We start from the raw sequence: 20246 nt of genomic DNA on the forward strand, positions 1-20246 counted from the left end.
GTTGAAAAAAAAAAAAAAAAAAAAAAAAACAAAAAAAAACGGGGAGACTCCTAACCACATGCATATGTATCTATATATAGAGATGGACACAGACAAATATAGGTACAGATATTTTTCTACAGCAAGGTCAGATACCTGAAGGCAGTAGAGAAGGCTAGAAATACCCGCAACTGAAAATAGGAATATTTGGAGATATACTCAGAAACAAAAATATGGAAAGTTTCAGAGGAGAACTTTCTTTTCTTTCTCTCTAACTTGCGAAGATACACCTACGTGGTCTTCAGGGAGAACATAAATGTTTTCTACTCTGTGTGGCAAGTTTACTCTTCTCCCCCCCGGAGCTGGGCGTGGCTGTGCCACAGGAAGCCTTGTGGTTAGGTAGCGGCTGCTTCCTGGATGATTCAAGAGCCCACCCCTATTTGCACAGGAGGGACACATTGCTCTTGCTTGATGCACGGGCACGACTGTCTGTGACCTGTCTGCAGAAGGCGGACTCTCCCCTCTGCCCAGCCGCACCAGCTGCCCTGCATGGCAGAAGCAGTCCTTTGTGAAAGACCTATCCAGCCATGGGGGCCAAAGAGAAGCAGCCCTGCCTAGCACATGGGTCATTAGGGAAGTGGGGAGAGGCAGATCTGGGGGTGGAGGCAGATGCGAGAATAGGAAACTGAGGGCTAGACAGGTGTGAGGAGAAGGAAGCGGCCCACACTGGAGTAACACACGGGATGGCAGAAATAAATGACAAGTCCTAGAAGCCTCTGCTCACTGCAGCTGTCAGGAAGGGGGAGGAGAAAACCGCGGGGGACGGGAAAGAGGGTGGGAGCTGTTAGCTAGTTATTTAAGAGCCAACTTTCTGGTCACTTTTCCTGAATCCTTTTGAGGAAGTTCCAGACACACAAAGCTGCCCAAGCCGCCTGGCTGGAGCTCACAGGTAAGCAGCTGCCCCGTAGCACTGTACCCCTGTACCTTGGTTTCCTAGGGAGCCTCAGGTGACTGCTACAGGGCCAGGGAGGGGACAGAGGCAGCCTCACTTCTCTGACTCCAGTTCTTGGCCCCCTAACTTTGCACTGCGAAGTCCTACTTCTGAGCAGACCTGCTCACTACCCCATGAAGCCACCTGAAAGGAACTGCTTGCTAAGAAAGGCAAGGGAGGGGAATTGGGGGGGTGCTCCAAAAGACAGGGCATCTTTCTTCAGGAGCACAAAGGTTTGGGGAAAAGAGGAGGGCCAGGTAGGAAACCTGCTAGCCTGGACCAGAGCAGGCTTGGCTCCCCTCCTGCGTTTCAGCAGGAGCTGAACTTAAGATCCGTCCCCTTCCCTGACCCTGAGAGTGGGTGCCTGCTGCTCACCCACACTCCCTCAGGGCAGGTCTGCACCTGCTGCACCTGGCTGGCACCTGGAACCCCAGGTATCCCCTTTACCTGCTCCTTCTCCAGTGGGCTGCTGTGGTGTCCTGCACTCTTCTCCCTTTCTACCCCTAACAACCCCACCTTTGCTTTTCCCAGGGCTGGCCTTTCCTGGCTTCTGTTCATCCTTAAATCATTTATCTTACCCTTCATCCCTCAGCTGCCGGGAGGAGACTGTCTGTAAGTATGTTGGCAGGTATTCATGGAGACCTGTTGGACCCAACCCTCCCAGCACTCCTGTCTCCTTCAAGACCATGTGGTCTTTACCTTAGGTAAAATAAGGTATTCGCCTTAGTAAGTTCTCTCGTCCTAGCATCATTGCCATTGCCTCTCGTGTTTAATAACAGTCCAGTCTAATTGACTCTATCAGGATCACTCTTCTTCTTTGAAAGGTGTGCCTGGGTCTACATTGCCAGGAGTTGTGATTGACTGATCCAGGTGCTCGTAGCCCAGAAACAAACACGGCCCCCTTCCCTTGCTCAGTTGGTCAACAAGTCCTTGCTGTGCATGCCTATATGGTGTGTGGTATTTTACTGGCCCTTGGCCTGCACTGAAGCCCGTGGAAGGAGCAGCACGGAACAGGGCCCTGTTGACACCATGGACCAAGAAAATTAGAGAACAGGCTATTGTAGACCTACTTACAGTTGCAACACCTCCTCTGTACCATCTAATCTCTCTCTCTCAGCTCATCCTCCATGCGGTTCTGTCTCCAACGTGGCGACCATCTCCTCACACCCAGTTGGATTTACTTCTGACCCTCATCATGCTCCTCCCTGACTCCTCTAGGCTGTAAGCTGTCTTAGCAGGAATCTTGTCTTGAACCCTGATGGATCTCTCCCAAGCACTAGATCCCAGCTGGCAAAGAAGACGAAGAGTCCTCAAAAAATATCAGTTGAATTAAATTGCCAATGTAAATGGAGGACAGCACTTATCTGGGCATGGTTACATAAATCTAATCTTAAAAGTGATTTAGTCCTCATACATCTCCATGAAATGGGCATAGGTCCATGGATATGGCAACAAACATCTCTTACTAACATGTTTTCCTTTGGGGGTATTGGAGAAGGGAAAACCTTACTTTCTAAAACTCTATAAAATTGCTCATTTGCTCAAATAAACCCCCGTTTTGCTGCTCCCCATATGTTTTCACAAACAATAAATCTCCCCAAGATTCTTGGGGAGCTGTGCTCCATCATTAGGTTAATCCTTCCTGCCACTTTTGCATTATTATTTATGCAAGCTCTGAATGTGTTGTTCAAGTGCTCTAACATACAGATATGTCTGCTTCTCTATTTTTCAATCCTGGTCTCAAATGGAACTCAGTTCACATTCCTTTTCTGTGGCTTCCCCCAAGGACCTTGGAAAGCTGACAATGTCGGACACTCCCAGGACCACCTTTGCGGGCAGGAGAGCAATGCCCCCTAACAACTCCAATGCAGCAGAAGATGAACTCCCCACTGAGGAGCTGCTGGGCCTGGTGCCCCGGGGCGTCAACCTGGAAGGTAGGAGCATCACTGTGTGGGGCAGAGCTCAGCCCTGGCACCTCCTGTCCCAGGCAGGTGCTAGGCAAGAAGGATGCCTCTGCCAGTCTCTGGTTTTCAAGGAAGGAGACCAAACTCCTCTTGTAAAAGCACTGGGGGCTGGATCCTTGTCCCAATTCTGCCACTTACCTATCTTGTAACCTCAGGGAAACCATTTTTTCTTTCTGCCTCTCAGCTATTTCCTCTACACAACAAAGATCCTGGATTCACTGAGGCCTTTTCCAGCCCTACTGTTCTGCTTTTTTAACAGTGTTCTTTAGCTGGAAGATTCTACTTCCAAAATGTTGTAGCTGTTTTTTATTGCCTGGCTTGCATTTCCTTCCTTCTCTCCCCTCCCTCCTCTGTCCATGGCTGTGAATTTCATAGCTGGAGAGAAGTGCCAGATTCTGACAGTGATAGAGATGGAAGCCCTCTATTTGTCTCCAGAACAACCTGGGGAGCAGGCGAGATGAGCTACTTCTCCTGCCTTTTGCCTCTGCCTGATCCTGAGGGACCTGCTCTGGGTGCAGCAGCCACCAGCTGACCTCCTCTCAGCCCTGTCAGCTGTGACAGGGCCCATGTGCCAGCGCTGGCTTGGTGAAACAGCCGTCACTCCCTGGGGCCGTGGCAAGGACATTCAGCCTCCTGTCCCCTAATGGCATTAGCTGGGAGTACTTTTGGTCAGAGCATTTGTGCACCAGAATCCAAGTTTGCTCCAGAGGGTTCTCTGTGCTGTCTTTGAGGGATAAACACCCACACACTGGGGTAGGTGAGGATGGTTACCTGCAGCTGTGTGGTGAAATCACTTCAGAACGAGTGCAGTGCTGGAGGCCCCAGGTGGATGCAGGGCTCCCAATAGCAAAGGAAGAAGATGGTGTCTGTTGATTACCACACAATCCACCAAGCCGAGAACTGCACAGACCTTGCAGATGAGTTTGATTTTGACACTATCACGTCTAAACAGTTTGATATCATTCTGTGGAAACAAGGAGCCAGCAGGTATCGCCTCCAAGTTTGGAGGTGGGGTTCACAAATCAGAAGGGCATCTTCAATAGTGAACATAGAACAGTTCTGAGGGGAACAAGACAAATTCATTCCGAATCAACTCCCAGGTGGGTGCCACACTCTAAATGTTCCTTATTAGAGTCATTAAACTGAGTCAAAAAGGGACACGCTAATCAAGGAATTCTAAACTCCCTGGTCAGATTGGGAAGCAGAGGCTCCAAGCCAGGAGTACATGTTCACCCCTTCACTACTCAGAGGAGAAATCTTTTGATACTTTTAAGAATGCAAATTAAATGGGAAAGTCGGCAGACCTCAAACTATCAAGCAGGTCGCCTTGGAGTATTCCATTTTCTGCCAAAATTCCCCTGCATCCCCAGGCACTAGAGGAAGTGAGCAGTAGGAACAGAAAGAGGGAGGACCCCAGCCTTCCTTGCCAGGATGGATGAGGAGAAATGTTAACCTCCACACAGATGGGGAAAGGGATCCAAGAACACCTCTGTTCTTCCAAGAGGACGAAAACTCAGCTTCCCATCCCAGAACCCAGGGCAAGTGATCAGAGTACTCCAAGCCTTAGCTTTACCATCAGCAAAATGGAAGCAAAGCTACATTACAGGCTCCCCTGAGCATCTGAGGAGTCATGCCTGTGATCACTTCACGCCCATAGCACATAATCAGTAATCACTGATTTGCAGTGAGCAGTCGATCATAGCTCACTAAAATCAGGATTTCCCTGATCAGGAATCCAGCCAACACTCCATTCTGTAGGGAGTGTGTGCAACCCGTGGCCCCTGCACATCTGAAACTTAAACAAAATGAGCCAATAAGACATCAAAACTGGCAGAGAGCTTAAGCAAGCCAATCATTTAAAAAACTCTGAGGCAACTAGTTCTTTGTTTATTTGGTGGGAAGGAGTGGAGAATAACTTAACTGAATTATTTCAAGGAATCGGTCATTATTGACAAAGCGGTCATGTGTCTACAATGCGGGTGATGCTACAGGGCATGCGTGGGATAGGAGCTCTGGGCTTCCATGACTATCTGTAGAGTGATTTGAATGAATGAACAAGGTCACTTGCAAACTGAGTGACTCATCATCCCTAGCATCCTTATAATCCTTTTATTAATGACAAGTTTCAGATTTCAAAAATACACATCTGTTTAATATTTTTCACACAGATCTGCCAAGTGCTACAGGCTGTGAGAATGGGATGGAGGAATCATAGCTGTAAAGTCTCAAGGGGACAGAACATGAAAAAAATGCCAGAGTACAGAGTGTCTGAACAAGATTACTCTGTACACTTAAGATTTGTCCAAAAGCCAGGTTATCAGGCACTATGTATATCAAGTGCTCCTTAAGTCGCTCCTGCTAAAGGACTAAGGTTAAGAAAGCATAGTCCCTCCTTTAGTTGTATTGTTTCGTTTGGAAGCCATCATCTTGCAGTTCACCCAGTGGTCACTAGTGGCCTCCAAGAGGACTTACATCTTCCGGGGTCACCCATCCCAGGCTGCCTTTTGTTCCAGGTTAACAAGCCCTAACTAAATCAAATGCTGTTTTCAATGTTCCTGGGTGGTGCTTCTTGCCTTTCAAAAGCCATTCTTGTGAAATTGACTGAGAAATCCAGAGGCAAGAAGAAAGAAAGGGAGGGAAATATCAGGGTTTTTCATTTTGGTTAGTTCTGTCGCAAAAAGTTGTGTATCATGCACATAATACAGACTGATGCATATAATGTACTGAAATCAAAGCTTTTTGAAATCTTTGGTTAAGAATTTTGTTATCAAACCAAAATCTATATCAAAATGTATCACCTCGCCTCTGGTTCTTCCCATGCACACCATGGTACTTAAGGAGAATTGAAATATTTGAGGTGATGGTGGTGTCAGGCAGGCACAGTGTGTCTAATGTCCTCACATGATCTTACAGATCTTAATGTCCCTCCAGATGCTCAAGTGTAGCCAGGAAAAGTACTGTGATATTGCCTCAGCTTGTTTGGATTCATATCAATTTCTAATAGACTGTTCTGTGGATGCAGCTGGAGTTTCTAAAAATCCTTCTCCAGCATCCCTGGTCTCGAGTTATATGTGGCTGGAAATGTAATGCTCCTGGAGATAACTTTATATTCTTGAGCTAGTTTGACTCTCTGATACTAATAATAAGTGATCATTTGCAGCAGTACTTGGATGCTTATTTGGCAGGTCTAATGCCTTGAATTCAAAAAAGAAAGCAAGCCTGGCTGTATAAAAAAAAAGTCAAAGATAGTAGGGTCTACTAGTTTTCAGACTAAGGGGATCTTTTACCCTTCTCAGAATAGTCTCCCTCCCACCACTCTTTGTTAGAACTAAATGAACAAATTAACCAGTTGGGGATCAACCTCTCCTTGGTGCAAAGGAGTCAAGGTATTTGAAAGAACAGAAGTTGCATTCAGTGCGTGGTAAGAAATGATGTTGGTAAGTGCCATTTCACCATTCCATTCCCTTCCTGAGAAACAGGCTGGCTCTCACAGATGTACCACAGCTGTTCCAGGCTCTCTCTGGGGGTTGCTCAGGTCAGTCAGTCACTGATTTGAAGCAGCTCTCCATCCCGCAGACAAAGTAAACCAAGAAAAGATCATTGTACTTCAGTGTAGTAAATACTATAATCAAGATTTATGCAAAGTCCAGCTAAATAACACAAAGGAATATCTAGTATCATGGAGTGGGGAAGAGAATGAGGAACACTTAATGATGAAAGGATATTGAGCTGGGTCTGAGAAGATGAATAGGATGTTTCAGACAGGCCAACACATGGAAGAGAATTTTCAGCAGAAGGACGGCATATGGCATGTATGCAAGAGTGACCAGTGGATAGAAGGAAGAAGAAAAGCTTAATAAATACAGCAGGCTTGATACTATGGTGGACATCAAAGACCTTAACTTTCACCTTATATACAACAAAGATTCATGCTGGACTCTAAACAGCAGAATTACATGGTATAAAAGTAATTCTAGTGGTGAAGTGAACATGAAAAATTTTTGCCTTTGAAGGAGGTGTGAGTCTCATTTCTCTTGGGCTGCCTCCCTCTGAGAAGAGAAATCTTTAACATTTTAGGATTTGGGACATGTCAAGAGCAATAGTTTAAAAAATAAGCTGCTGAAGAAATGTCTTCATTCTAGTTGTGACACTTTAAAATTCAAATATCCAAAGGAAATGTGAGAAAGCCACTTTTCCTATTGTTCTTCTAACCATAAACGGACCTCCTACCTCCTGAGTAGCATTGATACTCACTGTCTAGTAATCACATTACCAAAGATTGCATGGAGAATTCAGCTCACCAGAGAATTCCCAGAATATGAACCTACACATTTAACTGATTTCGTGATTCCATTTGTGACAGGTATAATCATTCTCAGAAGAATGTTTTTTACAACCTAGGGGATTATAATCCACTTTTTTTTCATATTAGAGAAAATAGGAGGACCGACAGGCAGCTGGTTCCTGAGGAGAGATTTTTTTTCTTTAACAATCCATTTTCTGATGTGTTTGGAATTAGGCTAAATTGTGTTAGGTAGAGTTTTTGAAAGCTGTCACTTTGAAAGAGCAAGTTGCCAAGTTTCTAGCCACAATGTCTCTTAAAGAAAGAAGAAAAGAGTGACTTAGCATTGAGCTGCTCCATTTTGCTAGGAACTGGGCTTAGAAAGGAAGATGCAAATTCATTTCCTGTGTGTGATAAGTGGAGCCTGAGTGATGAGATGAGAAGCCTCTTCCAATCTAGGCTATTTCTTTTTAGGCTAATATGCAAGGTCATCCTAAGATATGTCTGCTGAACATCCACTGGCTGGAAAGGGGCACTAGTGGGCAAAGTGAACCACAGACTGACTACACTATGATATTTTGACATTTGTGTCCCTATTTTATGACAACCATCTACAGAGTCCTTGCTATTGCCTGGTTTTATATGAACCAAATATGATTCTTGGTGACAATCTGCAAAATGGTGGGACTTTAAAGAAGCAGGGGACTAGTAGAAGGCCCTTAGGTCATCAGGATTGTATCCTTGATAGGTAGTTCTTGTGAATTCTGCATGGTTCTCACAAGAGCGAGCTATTATAAAATCTTGAGCCAAATGCCTGAATGGGTCTTTGGCTTCCTGACTGCTGATGTGATCTTTCCTTTTCACACCATTTCCTGCCATCATGGCAACATGTGCCCTGAGGGGATACAACCAGTGGACCTTGTCAGAGCCAGCACCAAGTATTTTGCACTTTTAGGTTCCCAGACTGTGAGTTTCAGTTTCTCTTTTCATTCTAAGCAAGCTCCTCTTCTCTTTGTCAACACCCAGGCTCAAGTATTTCCTTGCAGTAATGAAAAACAGACTAATATATTTAGTAAATCCTCTGATCTGGTAGGAGATTACATGGAAGAAAGGGCAACATGGCTGCCATTGTCTTCTCTTTCTAAACAATGAGCTACTCCATGATGCCCTTTTCTATGTCTTATACACCTGACTAGAATGTTATTTCTTTAAAACTCTGGCCTCTCATTCTATCCTGTAATCTTCTATGCCTTACTTAAGTTTCACTTGTGTCTTTTCCTCCAAGCTTCAACTTTTAAAATGTAGTATTTTTCTTAGATTTTTAAAATGCACTTCCAAGAGACAGTACAGGAAATTTTTACTTATTACTGTATTGTTTTGTTCATTTGGAATACTTTGGTTATTTCCCTCAAATATTTTCCTTCTTTCCTTGTCAAAGGCATAACAATATAGACTACATTTTTCAAAACAAATTCTCTACATATATATTTATTTCACTGTGAAAAAAGCTATTAGATATTTTAAAATTAGGTTTTATACCCTCAAAGGAATTCGTTACATGGGAATTCCTTTTACTTACCCTTTGTTGAAAGCACTCTGAAGATCTTTATTTTTGTTGCGGTATGGAACAAAAACTTTTCTCCCAAGATTTCCTTATTTTAACATCTCCTGTCACCATCGCCAACAATAATCATGATCCTGAAATTTACAGAGAATGGAATTGCCTGATAAGTGATATTTAAGAACAGCTATGGTTAATCATATGGTAAATGGAATAATCCACTTTAAAATGAAGATTTTCAGTTTACATTCCATCAAGTGAAAACTGGCACATCACTGTGGCACTATTGCACGTGGCCCCGGTCTAGTGACAAGATGACCGAGACATGGTCTAGTCCTCAGTAGGTTTATAGTCCTATGGATGACACTGCTGGTGTAAAGTAATACAAAATTATCAGTGAAATACATACGTTTTTTTGAGAAGAGAGAAATGTATTCTAAGATTAAGGAGGGGAGAAACATTCCATAGAAGTACATCCCAGTACTTATAGCAGTACTGGGAAGGAAAAGCAAGCGTGTCTGCTCAGAAGACAGGGAGCACATCCGGTCGTGCTTCAAGAGACTGCTGCAAGGACCCTTCTGGAAAGCTCCCCGCAGTGACTTCACATTGCTCGGGTCCCAGCTGTCCACTGTGCCCTTGCAGATACCTGTTGTTTTAACTCATGGACTCTGAGGAGGATCTTCCTGGGTACTCAGTGCTATTATCATTGCTATCAATTCTTGAGCACTTACCATGCACTCAATGCATTTTCCCATGTAATCAGCACACCATCTCTGTTTAGCAGATGAGAACTTTATATAACTGGTCCAAGCTCAAATATAGAGTAAGAGGCAGTCAGTCTGGAGTCCAGGAGATCTGGCTCCAAAACCTATGTATGCGCTTATTCCCTGTACTATTCCATCTCTTTGAATAATTACAATAATAATAGCAACAATGACAATATTAATAAAAATCATTAGTTGAGAATTTACTAGAGTGTGGGCCCTCTGTGAAGTAGGTATTTTATTCCCATATTAAAGATAAAAAAGAAACAGAAGCTCAGAGATATTAAATAACTTTCTTGAGGCTGCCCCCAAAGTATAGTCTGCAAAATACTGATCTCCGAAGAAGAGATTCGCCAAGGTCATTTAAGTGTGGAAACCATTATACCTCTAGGAGCATTGCAGTGCGTGTCAAGATATTAAAGTCTCCCTTTGAGGCTGCAGCCTGGAGTCCAGTTAACTTCACTTGTATCAGCATTTCCCAAACTGGTTCAACTATGGCACTTGATTCTAGTACCTACCAAAATTGCACAGAACTAGCACTACGCTCTGCAAGGATGAACTGAATTTAATCAGACTCACTGGATATTAGCCAGGCTTACTGGGCTGAAGAATAAAGGTGGAAAACTAGGTTTCCATTTGAGCAGACAGATGAGAACCAGATGCAAAAAATATTTGAGTCTTCCCCTCCAGCTTTATCATTCCCAGTGGATCAAGCTTCTTGGGAAGACAAGATACAACAGTAATAACACATTTTGGGGGGTACATTATCGTGTGGGAGGTAGGAGTAAAAGCAGACAAGTCCTGGGAGGGCTCCAGGACCAGGTCATTCATTCCCCACCCTCAGACTAAACTCACTGCTATCTTCAACCAGAATATGGCAACCACCTCCTAGCTGGCCTTCCAGCCTGTGGCACTGACACCATCCAGCTCTTTTCCTGCTTTTCACTAGAACCTGTTAAGATTCCTTTTTATCAGCCTAATAGTGAAAATGATTCATACTGTTTCAGATCCTTCAACCTCCAGTGCAATTAAAGTCTAAAGCCTTTCACATGGTCTACACGCTTGAAAGAGCAGGCTCCTGCCTATTACCATATTCCACTGTGGCTCCACCTATTACACTTGAGCCAGCCAATCATCTTCCAGTTTCTCAAGAAACCACAAACTCTCTTGCCTCAGTCTCACGTATCCTCTTGTCTGTGTAAAGAATCATTCCCCATTTCCTTTCCAGTTGGAAGTTTACTCCTCATTGATTATTGCACATGCTGTACTTTTTCCACAAAACTTCCTTGAATTCTGGCAGGGGTCTCCTCCCAGTTTCCCCCTATCCAGTAGCTTACAGTCCCTTTATCAGCATACTCATTACACTGTATCATAATCATCTCTTCATTTTTTAATATCTACCACTGTGTGTTTACCTAGCTTGCAGTTATTAGGCAGTTGCCTATTTAATATTTATATTCCTGTCTCAGATGGCAAGATAAAATAGCAAACTATAGAAGTCTTAGAGGAGGAAGTTGGAGAGAATATTAATTGCATTGAATACACATTTAGGGTCTAAAGTTATTTTAAAATCATGGAACAATGAGCCAGTTCAACAAGAAAATTTAAAATGAATACAGGTTAGCTCAGAGGTTCTGCCACCTGCCTCACAAGTGCAAGGTCCCAAGTTCTGTCCCTGATACCAAAAATAAATAAATAAAACTTAAAAAATAAAATGAAAACCAATAAAGCCTTAAAATTGAACTGAAAAGAGGGAAACAGTTGCAAAAGTAAATATGACCAAATAGAAACATGACAAGTGACTTTTAGGGGCCTGAAGTGAATTTAAAACTATGATTGATAGAAATGATTTTAGAATGTATTCTTAAGGGTTTTGCTTCACTAGACATAGTATAAATGCACAGTAAAATATGAGTGTTAAGGACAATAGTGATATCTTGAGCTGAAACAATAGAAATACATCACTTATTTAAAAAGATATAATGGTCTCCTTATATTTTACTGGTGAAACCACAAAGGAGTAATGTACTTAATTCTAGGGAAAAGACTTCAAGAGAGAAATTTACAAATGAAATATACTTCAAAATAGAGTGATGGGTAACAGTTTTGGAAATAATTTCTTAAGTAGCCATTGAAGAAACAGAGAATGTTTTACTGAGAAGATGCCTGAGAGTCACATTTAAATACCTAAAGAGAACCAGATGAAATGGGTAGAAGACTTCTTCTATATTTATGCAAAATTCATGACCAAGATCGATGGTTAGAAAAATTACCAGGAAGCAGATGTTCGTCTTAAGAGGGCTAGAGTTGTTTAAAAATGCACCATGTGTCCCATGAGATAGTGAGTTCCCCATTTGGTCACAGGCTGGCACCCAAGTACTAAGCGTTCATGGAGAGGACTCACTCAGCACACGGCAAGTCTACCAGGTGGCCCCAAAGGTACCTTTGCCACTGAGATTCCATAAGGCTGTGATATGAGGGTGTTTCCTCCTTTGGTGTCGATGCATGGAGAACTAATTAAACCCTTTTATGAGGACTTAGGATTTTAAATATTTAAAAAGAAATTATTAAAAGTTCCTGTGCTAAAAAGGACCAGAGGAGCTGATTATCAAAGCCATTTTCACTTGGGACATTTATGATTTCCAGCTGTTTCTTAGGTTTGTATAACTCTGGGGATTGTGATCTTAATACAGCAAGACAACTTAGGATGAAGGCAACTTGGAAAACAGAGGTCTAGAAAAATTAAACATCTTCAGCCTGCAGCATAAGGGAAAGCAAGTGTCCTTCAGGGGGACATATACTACGATGATCCTGAGATGAGGTACAAATAAAACTGTGCCTTGCACTTTCTGCTGTCTGCAGTGTCTAGGCACAGAGCACCACACCATGAGAGGTAGCACCATCAGAGCTGGGGTCTCATGAGACGTAGTACACCTTTGGCCCACTGTGTGCTGGACCCAAGGTGTTGTGTGTCACTGAGTCTTCATAGATGTTCTGGAGGGTTTATCATCCTTATTTTAACAGTGAGAAAACTCAGTCTAACAGCTGAAGGACCTTACCTAGGTCACTTGGAGACCTGATGTCCAAACTCGGTATTACCTGACTTGTGACTTTATCAAGAGTGTGTCAGCGTTTCCTAGACTTAAGAGGATCTTAAATAGCCTGATGTTTTGTTTTAAGCTGTGAGAAAAAATGGGGTCCAAGAGAAGCACTGTGTCGGCAGTGTTCAGGGCTAACAGTACAGCAGTCAGGGCCAGAGGCAGGAGCAGGGAAGTGGAGCAGGAGACCAGGTTTCGCCATCACACCCATCCAACTTTCTCTCCACAGTGCCCCTGTAGAACTCCAGTCACGCATACAGAAATCAGTCTCCAGATTCTATTGCTGAACTACCATGTGGATAGGTGATATTATCCTCCGGCGAAGTGATCATTTGCAGAAGACAGTGGGGAAAAGAGTGGGATGGAAGTTAAACTCTACTCAGGGCTATATGTATCAGACTCTTGCTAGCTGCTTTTACACATGTCATCTCATGTCATCTTCCTCCTTGTCATCTCCTGCATGGAACCGTCAGAGAGCATGTCAGTCTGTAAAACAAACATTGGAGTCCTCATTTTTTAATGAGGAAGTGAATTTAAGCAAGATATTTAAAATCAAATGACTAGTAAATGCATAACTGAATGTACACTCCTGATTCCAAAAGAAGGAGGAAAAACCTACAAATCATGGTATCAAACAGACCAGAGTTTGACATCCAGATGGGTCATGGAATAGTTAAGGAAAAGCAAGGCTGCTTTCTGACTGTGCAAATCACACTTATCACATAGAAATGTTAGTTTCCCCTCTGCAGACCTGTTCCAGCTCTTTCCTGCCTTAGAGGGACAAGATCTACTTTTACAATTACAGGAGGAATATTTGACCCTTCCTAAAGTAAGAGAAGGATTTTGGACTAATGGCCAACTTTGTCCTCCTTAGAGCAACCCTTTGAGGCTTTGTCACAATGAAAACTGACAGTGACTGTGTCCCATAGGGAGGTACAGGCATGATGGGAAGATACTAACATACAAAACCAGCATGAGACTAAGAATCTGAAGACTTGAACTCTGGCTCTTGCGTCTCTGTGTCTAGATCTATAAGATAGGGATCTGTCTCTCCCAGAGTGAGGGTCCTACAATCTGAAAAGAGATCATGGGATGAAAAGCTTTTTAAAAGGCTCTCTTTCAAAGCAATAATGTCACAAGAGGCCGACTCTCAAATAATTTGTCTCCTCCCTCTCCATATATAGCTCCATTCAACAGACATTGCTCCGATATTCAGGAAAAATAATCTTTTGATTTCTGAGTTTTTGTTTAAACTGAAGTGGCTTTATGGTTTCCTTCAATTTTCTCCATGTGCAGACTACCTTACTGTCACAGATGTTCATCTATTCAAAGAGAAATGGGACTCCAACAAGATCGATCACCACACTGACAAGTACGACAACAACAAGTTGATTGTCCGGAGAGGACAGTCTTTCTATGTCCAGATTGACTTCAATCGTCCCTACGACCCAAGAAAGGACCTCTTCAGGGTGGAATATGTCATTGGTGAGTGCCAGGGGCAAGCCCTTGTCCTGAGACTATGAGTCACTTGTGGAGTGGGGTGGGCACAGGTGTGGTTGCATTATTTCCTAGCAATACTGTGGCTGGATCTGGGATTACATCTAGCTCCTGGATCACTCTGTGTTCTAAGATAGGTCTGCATCATGTCAAGTATCAATAATTTGGGCTTATTCTAGTGAAACAATCTACTGTAATAAAAATAAGCACAATTGGTAAGAAATGTTAGTTTAAGTTAGTTTTCTCCAAGCTGATGTTTTTGATATCCTATAGTTAAGACTTTTAATTTATCACCATGACTTAATTGCTTTTGTATGCTGAAAATAGTTGCAAATCAGAGCATAAATCACCACTTATGCATATGCCAAGTGTGTTCAGCTTTAATGTGGTCCCAGGGTATCATCCATGAAAAATGGATGGCCCAACAAAGTTCAGTACTTTGTGTTTTAGTTTCCTCTTAAAGGTTGACAATTCACATTAGTTTCAAGTGTTCTGGGAAGTGCCATTTAACTGCGTTTGGTCCGATAATTCTCAGATTGATTTGATCATGGATCCCTTTTATTAAGGTATTGATGTTAACATTTGAAACATTTTGGTAACCATTTCACTAGGAATTTTCAAGAGTATCTAGGAAGAAGTACACAGAAAAGCAAGGGTGGCTCAATATAAGGGAAGTTGTGCATAGCATCCTATACATAACTTAAAGGAAATTTTAAAAATTAGGCAATCTTACTGATGATGATCAAAGGGACATGATAAAATTCAGCAGATAGTTTTACAAAAGAGTTTAAGACAAAAGCAAAAGGAAGCTCTTCCGTTATAATAACAAAGATTACTCCCCCCCAAAAAATTAAGTGAAAAATGTTAATAAATTTAATTATAATCAGAAACCAGAGAGGAGAACCTGTAATCAGTACCTTTTTAATGCACTGCTTTAACACTTTGAGAAAATGAACACTATAAGAGAAATAGCTATTGTGAATACTGAAAAAATATGAGATAAAATTGCATATTTTGCTAATATTATTATTGTATTTGTAGAAAACTTACCAGATTCAAGGGGAGAAAGCACAGAATCAATAAAACTTTGCAAGAAAATAAAAACATAAAAATTAACAACTTACAAATACAAAAAAAACATATTATATATAACATTAATTAGCCAAGCTGGAAAAAGCCAGATGAAATATTCAAAAACAAGACACAAACCATATACAAAGCAGTTATTCAATCTTTGTAGAAGACAGGAGAAGCCAATGGAAACATAAACAAGTTCTTAGATGGGAAGTTTCAACATTTTTGAGATGCTCAAGAAGTTGATCAATGAGTACAAAATTTCAGTGAAGTAGGAGAAGATGTTTTGGATACAGCATCTAGTTAATAGCAATGCTAAAACTATTCAAAACTTCTTTTAAATATTCTCACCACAAAGAAATGATAAGCACGTGAAAAAATAGCTTATACTAACAGGCTTCATTTAGCAATGTCACAGTGTGTACACATATCATAAAATCATATTGAGCCTCATAAATATATATATAATCATTATCAATTTAAAATTCTCCCAATATTAATATGTAAATTTAATATAGTTACAATTAGAATCACAATGGAACTTTGAGGGTTTTTTTGGTTTTTAGTTTTAGAATTGGTTAAAAAATAAACAAATGTATTTGAAAGAATAATTACCTGACAATAACCAAAAAACTACACAAAAATAATAAATAAAAGGGGTATTTTATCAATAGCAGCTATTGAGGCACTATAAAAATGTTTAATAAGGTCTTGTATTAGGTGATTTCCCATCACTAGAGTAAAATACCTGACCCCAGCAACTTAAAGGTGATGTTTATCTTGGCTTATGGTTTTAGAGGGCTTAGTCTATGGCTAGTTAGCTCCAAGGCAGAAACCATGTGCAAAAGAGGCTGGAAGGGGAAAGCTGCTTAACCCATGGCAGCCAGAAAAGAGAAAAGGGACAAGAATAAACTCTTCTGTTCAGTGTCCTGTCCCCTCCAATCAAACTCTTCCTCCTAACAGCACGTTTTGTTATGAACTAGTCCATGAATTGACTCACTGATGAGTTTGGTGCAGCCCGCATCAAATTATCTTTTTTAAAAGCCCCACCTGTGAGAGTAGGAGGCTTTTGTAGACATTTTAGATCTGAACCATAAGAGGCACAATAGGAAACCCAGAAATAGATTTCAGAGTAAAGAAGTTAATGTAGTTGTGGATTTCATAGAGCAAGAAAAGTATGTGGAATGTTTTGTTGGCTTGCTTCTTAAAAACAGTAAATGATGCTAGAACAACTGATTCTCTAACTGAACGAAAATTTAAAAATTGATTTCCATCTTCTATCATGTATAATAAAAACTTTTTGACAGAATAAATATTAATGTAAAGCATAAAAATTTTACAAACCAATTTGTGAGAAAATTAAACAGATTTAACTAAAATTTTAAACGCTGAAACTATAAAGAAAACTACATAAATATATCAAAATGCCAGAAAAGGCCATATATATGCCCAAATGACCAAATATGAATATATGACAAAATATATTCCTAAAGAATTCAATGGGCAAAAGTTAGATTTGGAAAATTAATCCAAACCTAGGTCACAGTTAAAGAGTTAACATAGAAAGTAAAGCTCATCTACACACACACAAATTGGTGACAAATATGCAAAGAATGTGAGGACAACAAATAACAAAAGAAAAATGCAAACAGCTTATAAGTATATGAAAACGTGCTGGAGCAGATCAAAGAGAAGCAAATCAAGCTAATATCTATCAGACTGGCAAAAACAGGGGGAGAATCGCACCTTTGGCTGATATGTATGAAGAGAAAAGCATACAATGTGTATGTGTGTGTTTTAGCACAGGACCAGACTTGATTTAAAAGTCCTTGCTAGGTTTACAATGTGGTGGATACCCTGTATTCCATACATATCAGCTGAAACCCATTTGAAAATCTGTCCACAGTTCTGCTCCTACTGTAAGGGATTTTTTTTTTTTTTTTTACCTCCATCATGGAAATCTCAGGGAGAATGATGAATGTCTTAAATTGAGTTTCTAGGTAACGAACTTTGAGAAGAATATTTGTGTGCAGATTTTATTGAGGACTGTTCTTAGGATCCATATCTGGGAAGGAGGGGAAGAGTTAGTGTCTGAGGAGTCAAATACCCAGGAAAGAGGGCCTCAGTGGACTAGTGCGAACTCTGGAGCTGTCTGAATTGCATTTTTAGTTGCCCTTTTTCAAGGCAGTGAGTGAGAACTGATACTCCAACATTCTGAGCATGAGGAGCCACCCGGGCAGCATACGACAGCATCCACTACAGTGACTGCCAGAATTGCTTTTTAACAAAAGAAATAGTACAAATTTTACTCATCAATAAAAAGGAAGACAAAGCACACTACATCTTACTTGTAAGATGAAAGCCTACGTGTTTCTTGAATCAGCATGCATTTTACTAATTCTTAGAGCCACAGTGTGTACTCTCAGAGTAAAGCTGTACCCCAGTCTGAGTGGACCTTACAGCATTATTACATTGCAGAAACTTCTATTTCCAAACTTGTACATACAATGAAAGAAAAATGACAGGATTCCACATTCTGTTATTCAGTATAAGAGAAATCAAGTGCCCATCAGGAGGGAATTAAAGGACCAGGGATTTGTCTCGATAGGGTCCTTCCTGTATCTCATGGGATTCCAGAGGCTACAGGACAATCTCAGCTTCCTCACTGCAGCGATGCTAAGACAGGGTGGGGGGGACATTGGTGAGCACTCTTGGCACTCAGAAATAACTCTCTTAAAGTGCAGTACTAGTCTCAATAGGGCCAGATAAAGCCAAGAAAATTAGATTTTAAATGCAGTTGCTGTAATGTCATCGCTCCTTTCCTTTTGTTCCTTCTTATCCTTCTTCCTTCTCTTCTTCTTTCCCTCCCTTCTTCCTATTCTACTATTTAAGTAAATACAATTATAATGTTTGAGCCATTGCTTTTTTGTTTAAGCAAGATGGTCCCAAATAACCCTTTTGTGCTAAGTTCTCCGAGTAGATAAGACCAACAGGAGAGACAGGGTATCCCCTCTGCCTGGGCTTTAAGAGCTTGTGTTTGATCACTGCATTCATTAGTTCCTGGCAGAGCACAGCTATCTCTGAGCATTAGGCAGGAGGTGTTAATGAACTTGAAGAGGTGGGTGTGGATGGAATATGTGCCCGTAGCCTTTTCTCTCTTTTTACCTCTGAGCTTGCAGCCATGACAAATCATGAAAGCCTCAGAACAGAACAGTAATTACAGGTTTGCTAACCTGTGGCTGGAGTTGTGAAAGCTTATGAATAGCTTGTGGTGTTAATTTGCTGTTACCTTATCAAAGCCCCCCTATTTCTTTGAGACTCAGCTGAGACAGAGCATCTTCCTTGCTTGCTTTCCCTAGACAAGAGAGGTTACTTTCCCTGTTCAGCCCTCCAGAATAATCACAGGGTGTATGAGCAAGTTCTTTTCTCCCTGGTGTTCAATCACAGAAGCCCAGGGGCGTCAAGGACTCCAGAGATTCCCTTGACCTTTTCCTTAGTACCATGATGGCTCCAGTGCTCTGTACTTCATACCTCTGGTCACAACAGGAGGAAGAGAGGAAGGATGGCAACAAAAAGTTCTGTCACTCTCATCAGGGAAAAAAGATTTCCCAGAAGCTTCCAGGAAACATACATGTCTCATTTGCTGTGTTTATCTGTAAAGGAAGCTGTGAAAGTATTTTCTTTAGTTGCCTCAAAGGGTAGGGTCAAGGGAGAGCCAAGAGCAAATGCTGGCATATACCAATGTTGAATGTTAGACATCCCTTCCTTATCTGCCATCCCGTGAGCACATAGGCACAGTCCTTCATGACAGCAACATTGAGGAAACTCATTCATGGGCCCAGTCATCATGTGCCCAAGCACTTCTGGGGCTGGATCATTATGTAAGTTCTATCTTCAGCCCTGTACAACATCAAACTATTGTATCAACACTTAAATATGTCTGTTTCACTGATTTATTTAGCAGTATTTCTTGAAAGCCAGGTAGGGGGTCAGATTGATGGGTTTTAAGGATGGGAATAACATGGAGGATTCTCATTTGTGATTGCTCTCTCCCACCCACATTATGGGTTTGGGAGTAATCACAGCTAGAGGAGAGATACAGAGAGGAGAGAGAATGCCAAGGAGAGGGCTGGGTTGTAGAAATGGAAAGGGCTGATAGGTTTGAGAAATTCAGAGGAGGTGAAAGCTAAGTGATTGGTTGTAAGAACTTGTAATTGGTAGTCTGGGTGATGTGAGAAGGAGGGGAGACTTAAGGGCAGTTCCTGGGGGTGGCTTGTTTCGGCTATGATGACAAGTTAAATAAGCGTGCAGTGGATTTGAGAGGCAGGGTGAGTAATACCTCCCACTGATAACTTATTGACACTGGGTACATAGTGCATAGAGTGCTGTATGGTTCCCACTTACTTCTTCAAGCATCTTTCTTGGCATTGATCATCATATTTCAGATGAGATAAAGGTAGGAGTGATTAAGGAACATATCCCAGATCACACCTCGAAGCGATGGGGCTGCTACTCAAACCCAGGCAGCTTATCCCAACCACAATGCATTCTGCCTCTTCCAAGGACGCAGGAATCATACAGATGAGGGTCTGTGTGAAGTTGGGGAAGATGAGGTCCATGTAAACATCTGGACCAACGTATCCATAAGACAGCATGAGTCTGAAGAACCAGGATGGTGTTTAGGTTGGATGGCTGGAAATTTGGATATCATAGACATATATAGATAGGCAACCTCAACAGGAACAAGGTAATCAAGTGAGCAATGAATTGACACTCAAATCCTGGGGATAAAATACTTGTAAAAAGATAAATTCAGGAACTGGAACCCCTGAAGGAGTCAAATACTAAATGGCCAAATAATCACAAAGGAAACCAAAGCAATGAAGTGTTACTAAATCTAAGCAGGACAGAGTGACCAAGTTTATCAACTCTGATAAGATGTGCAGTGAGGTAAGAGCTTTGGACTCAGTAGTTGGGGGACCCTGGTTACTCAAGGAGAAACTAAATTGTGATGATCTGAAAGTAAATGAGATATG

General features: G+C 41.6%; 1 protein-coding gene across 2 annotated transcripts in view; it reads left to right on the top strand.

The window, feature by feature from the left end:
- The first annotated feature begins 467 nt into the window (after positions 1-467).
- F13a1 (coagulation factor XIII A chain) overlaps positions 468-20246 on the top strand; it is a 149402-nt gene continuing 129623 nt past the window's right edge. For both annotated transcript variants that reach the window (XM_010622800.3, XM_033761934.1), the window contains exons 1-3: positions 468-928; positions 2757-2904; positions 13936-14124. In XM_010622800.3, coding sequence (XP_010621102.1) covers positions 2775-2904; positions 13936-14124 — 319 coding nt within the window. In that variant the 5' untranslated portion in view covers positions 468-928; positions 2757-2774. The remainder of the gene's footprint in view (positions 929-2756; positions 2905-13935; positions 14125-20246) is intronic.

The sequence above is a fragment of the Fukomys damarensis genome, unplaced genomic scaffold (genome assembly GCF_012274545.1).
Source record: "Fukomys damarensis isolate Sample0158 unplaced genomic scaffold, DMR_v1.0_HiC HiC_scaffold_10, whole genome shotgun sequence".
Lineage (NCBI taxonomy): Eukaryota > Metazoa > Chordata > Mammalia > Rodentia > Bathyergidae > Fukomys > Fukomys damarensis.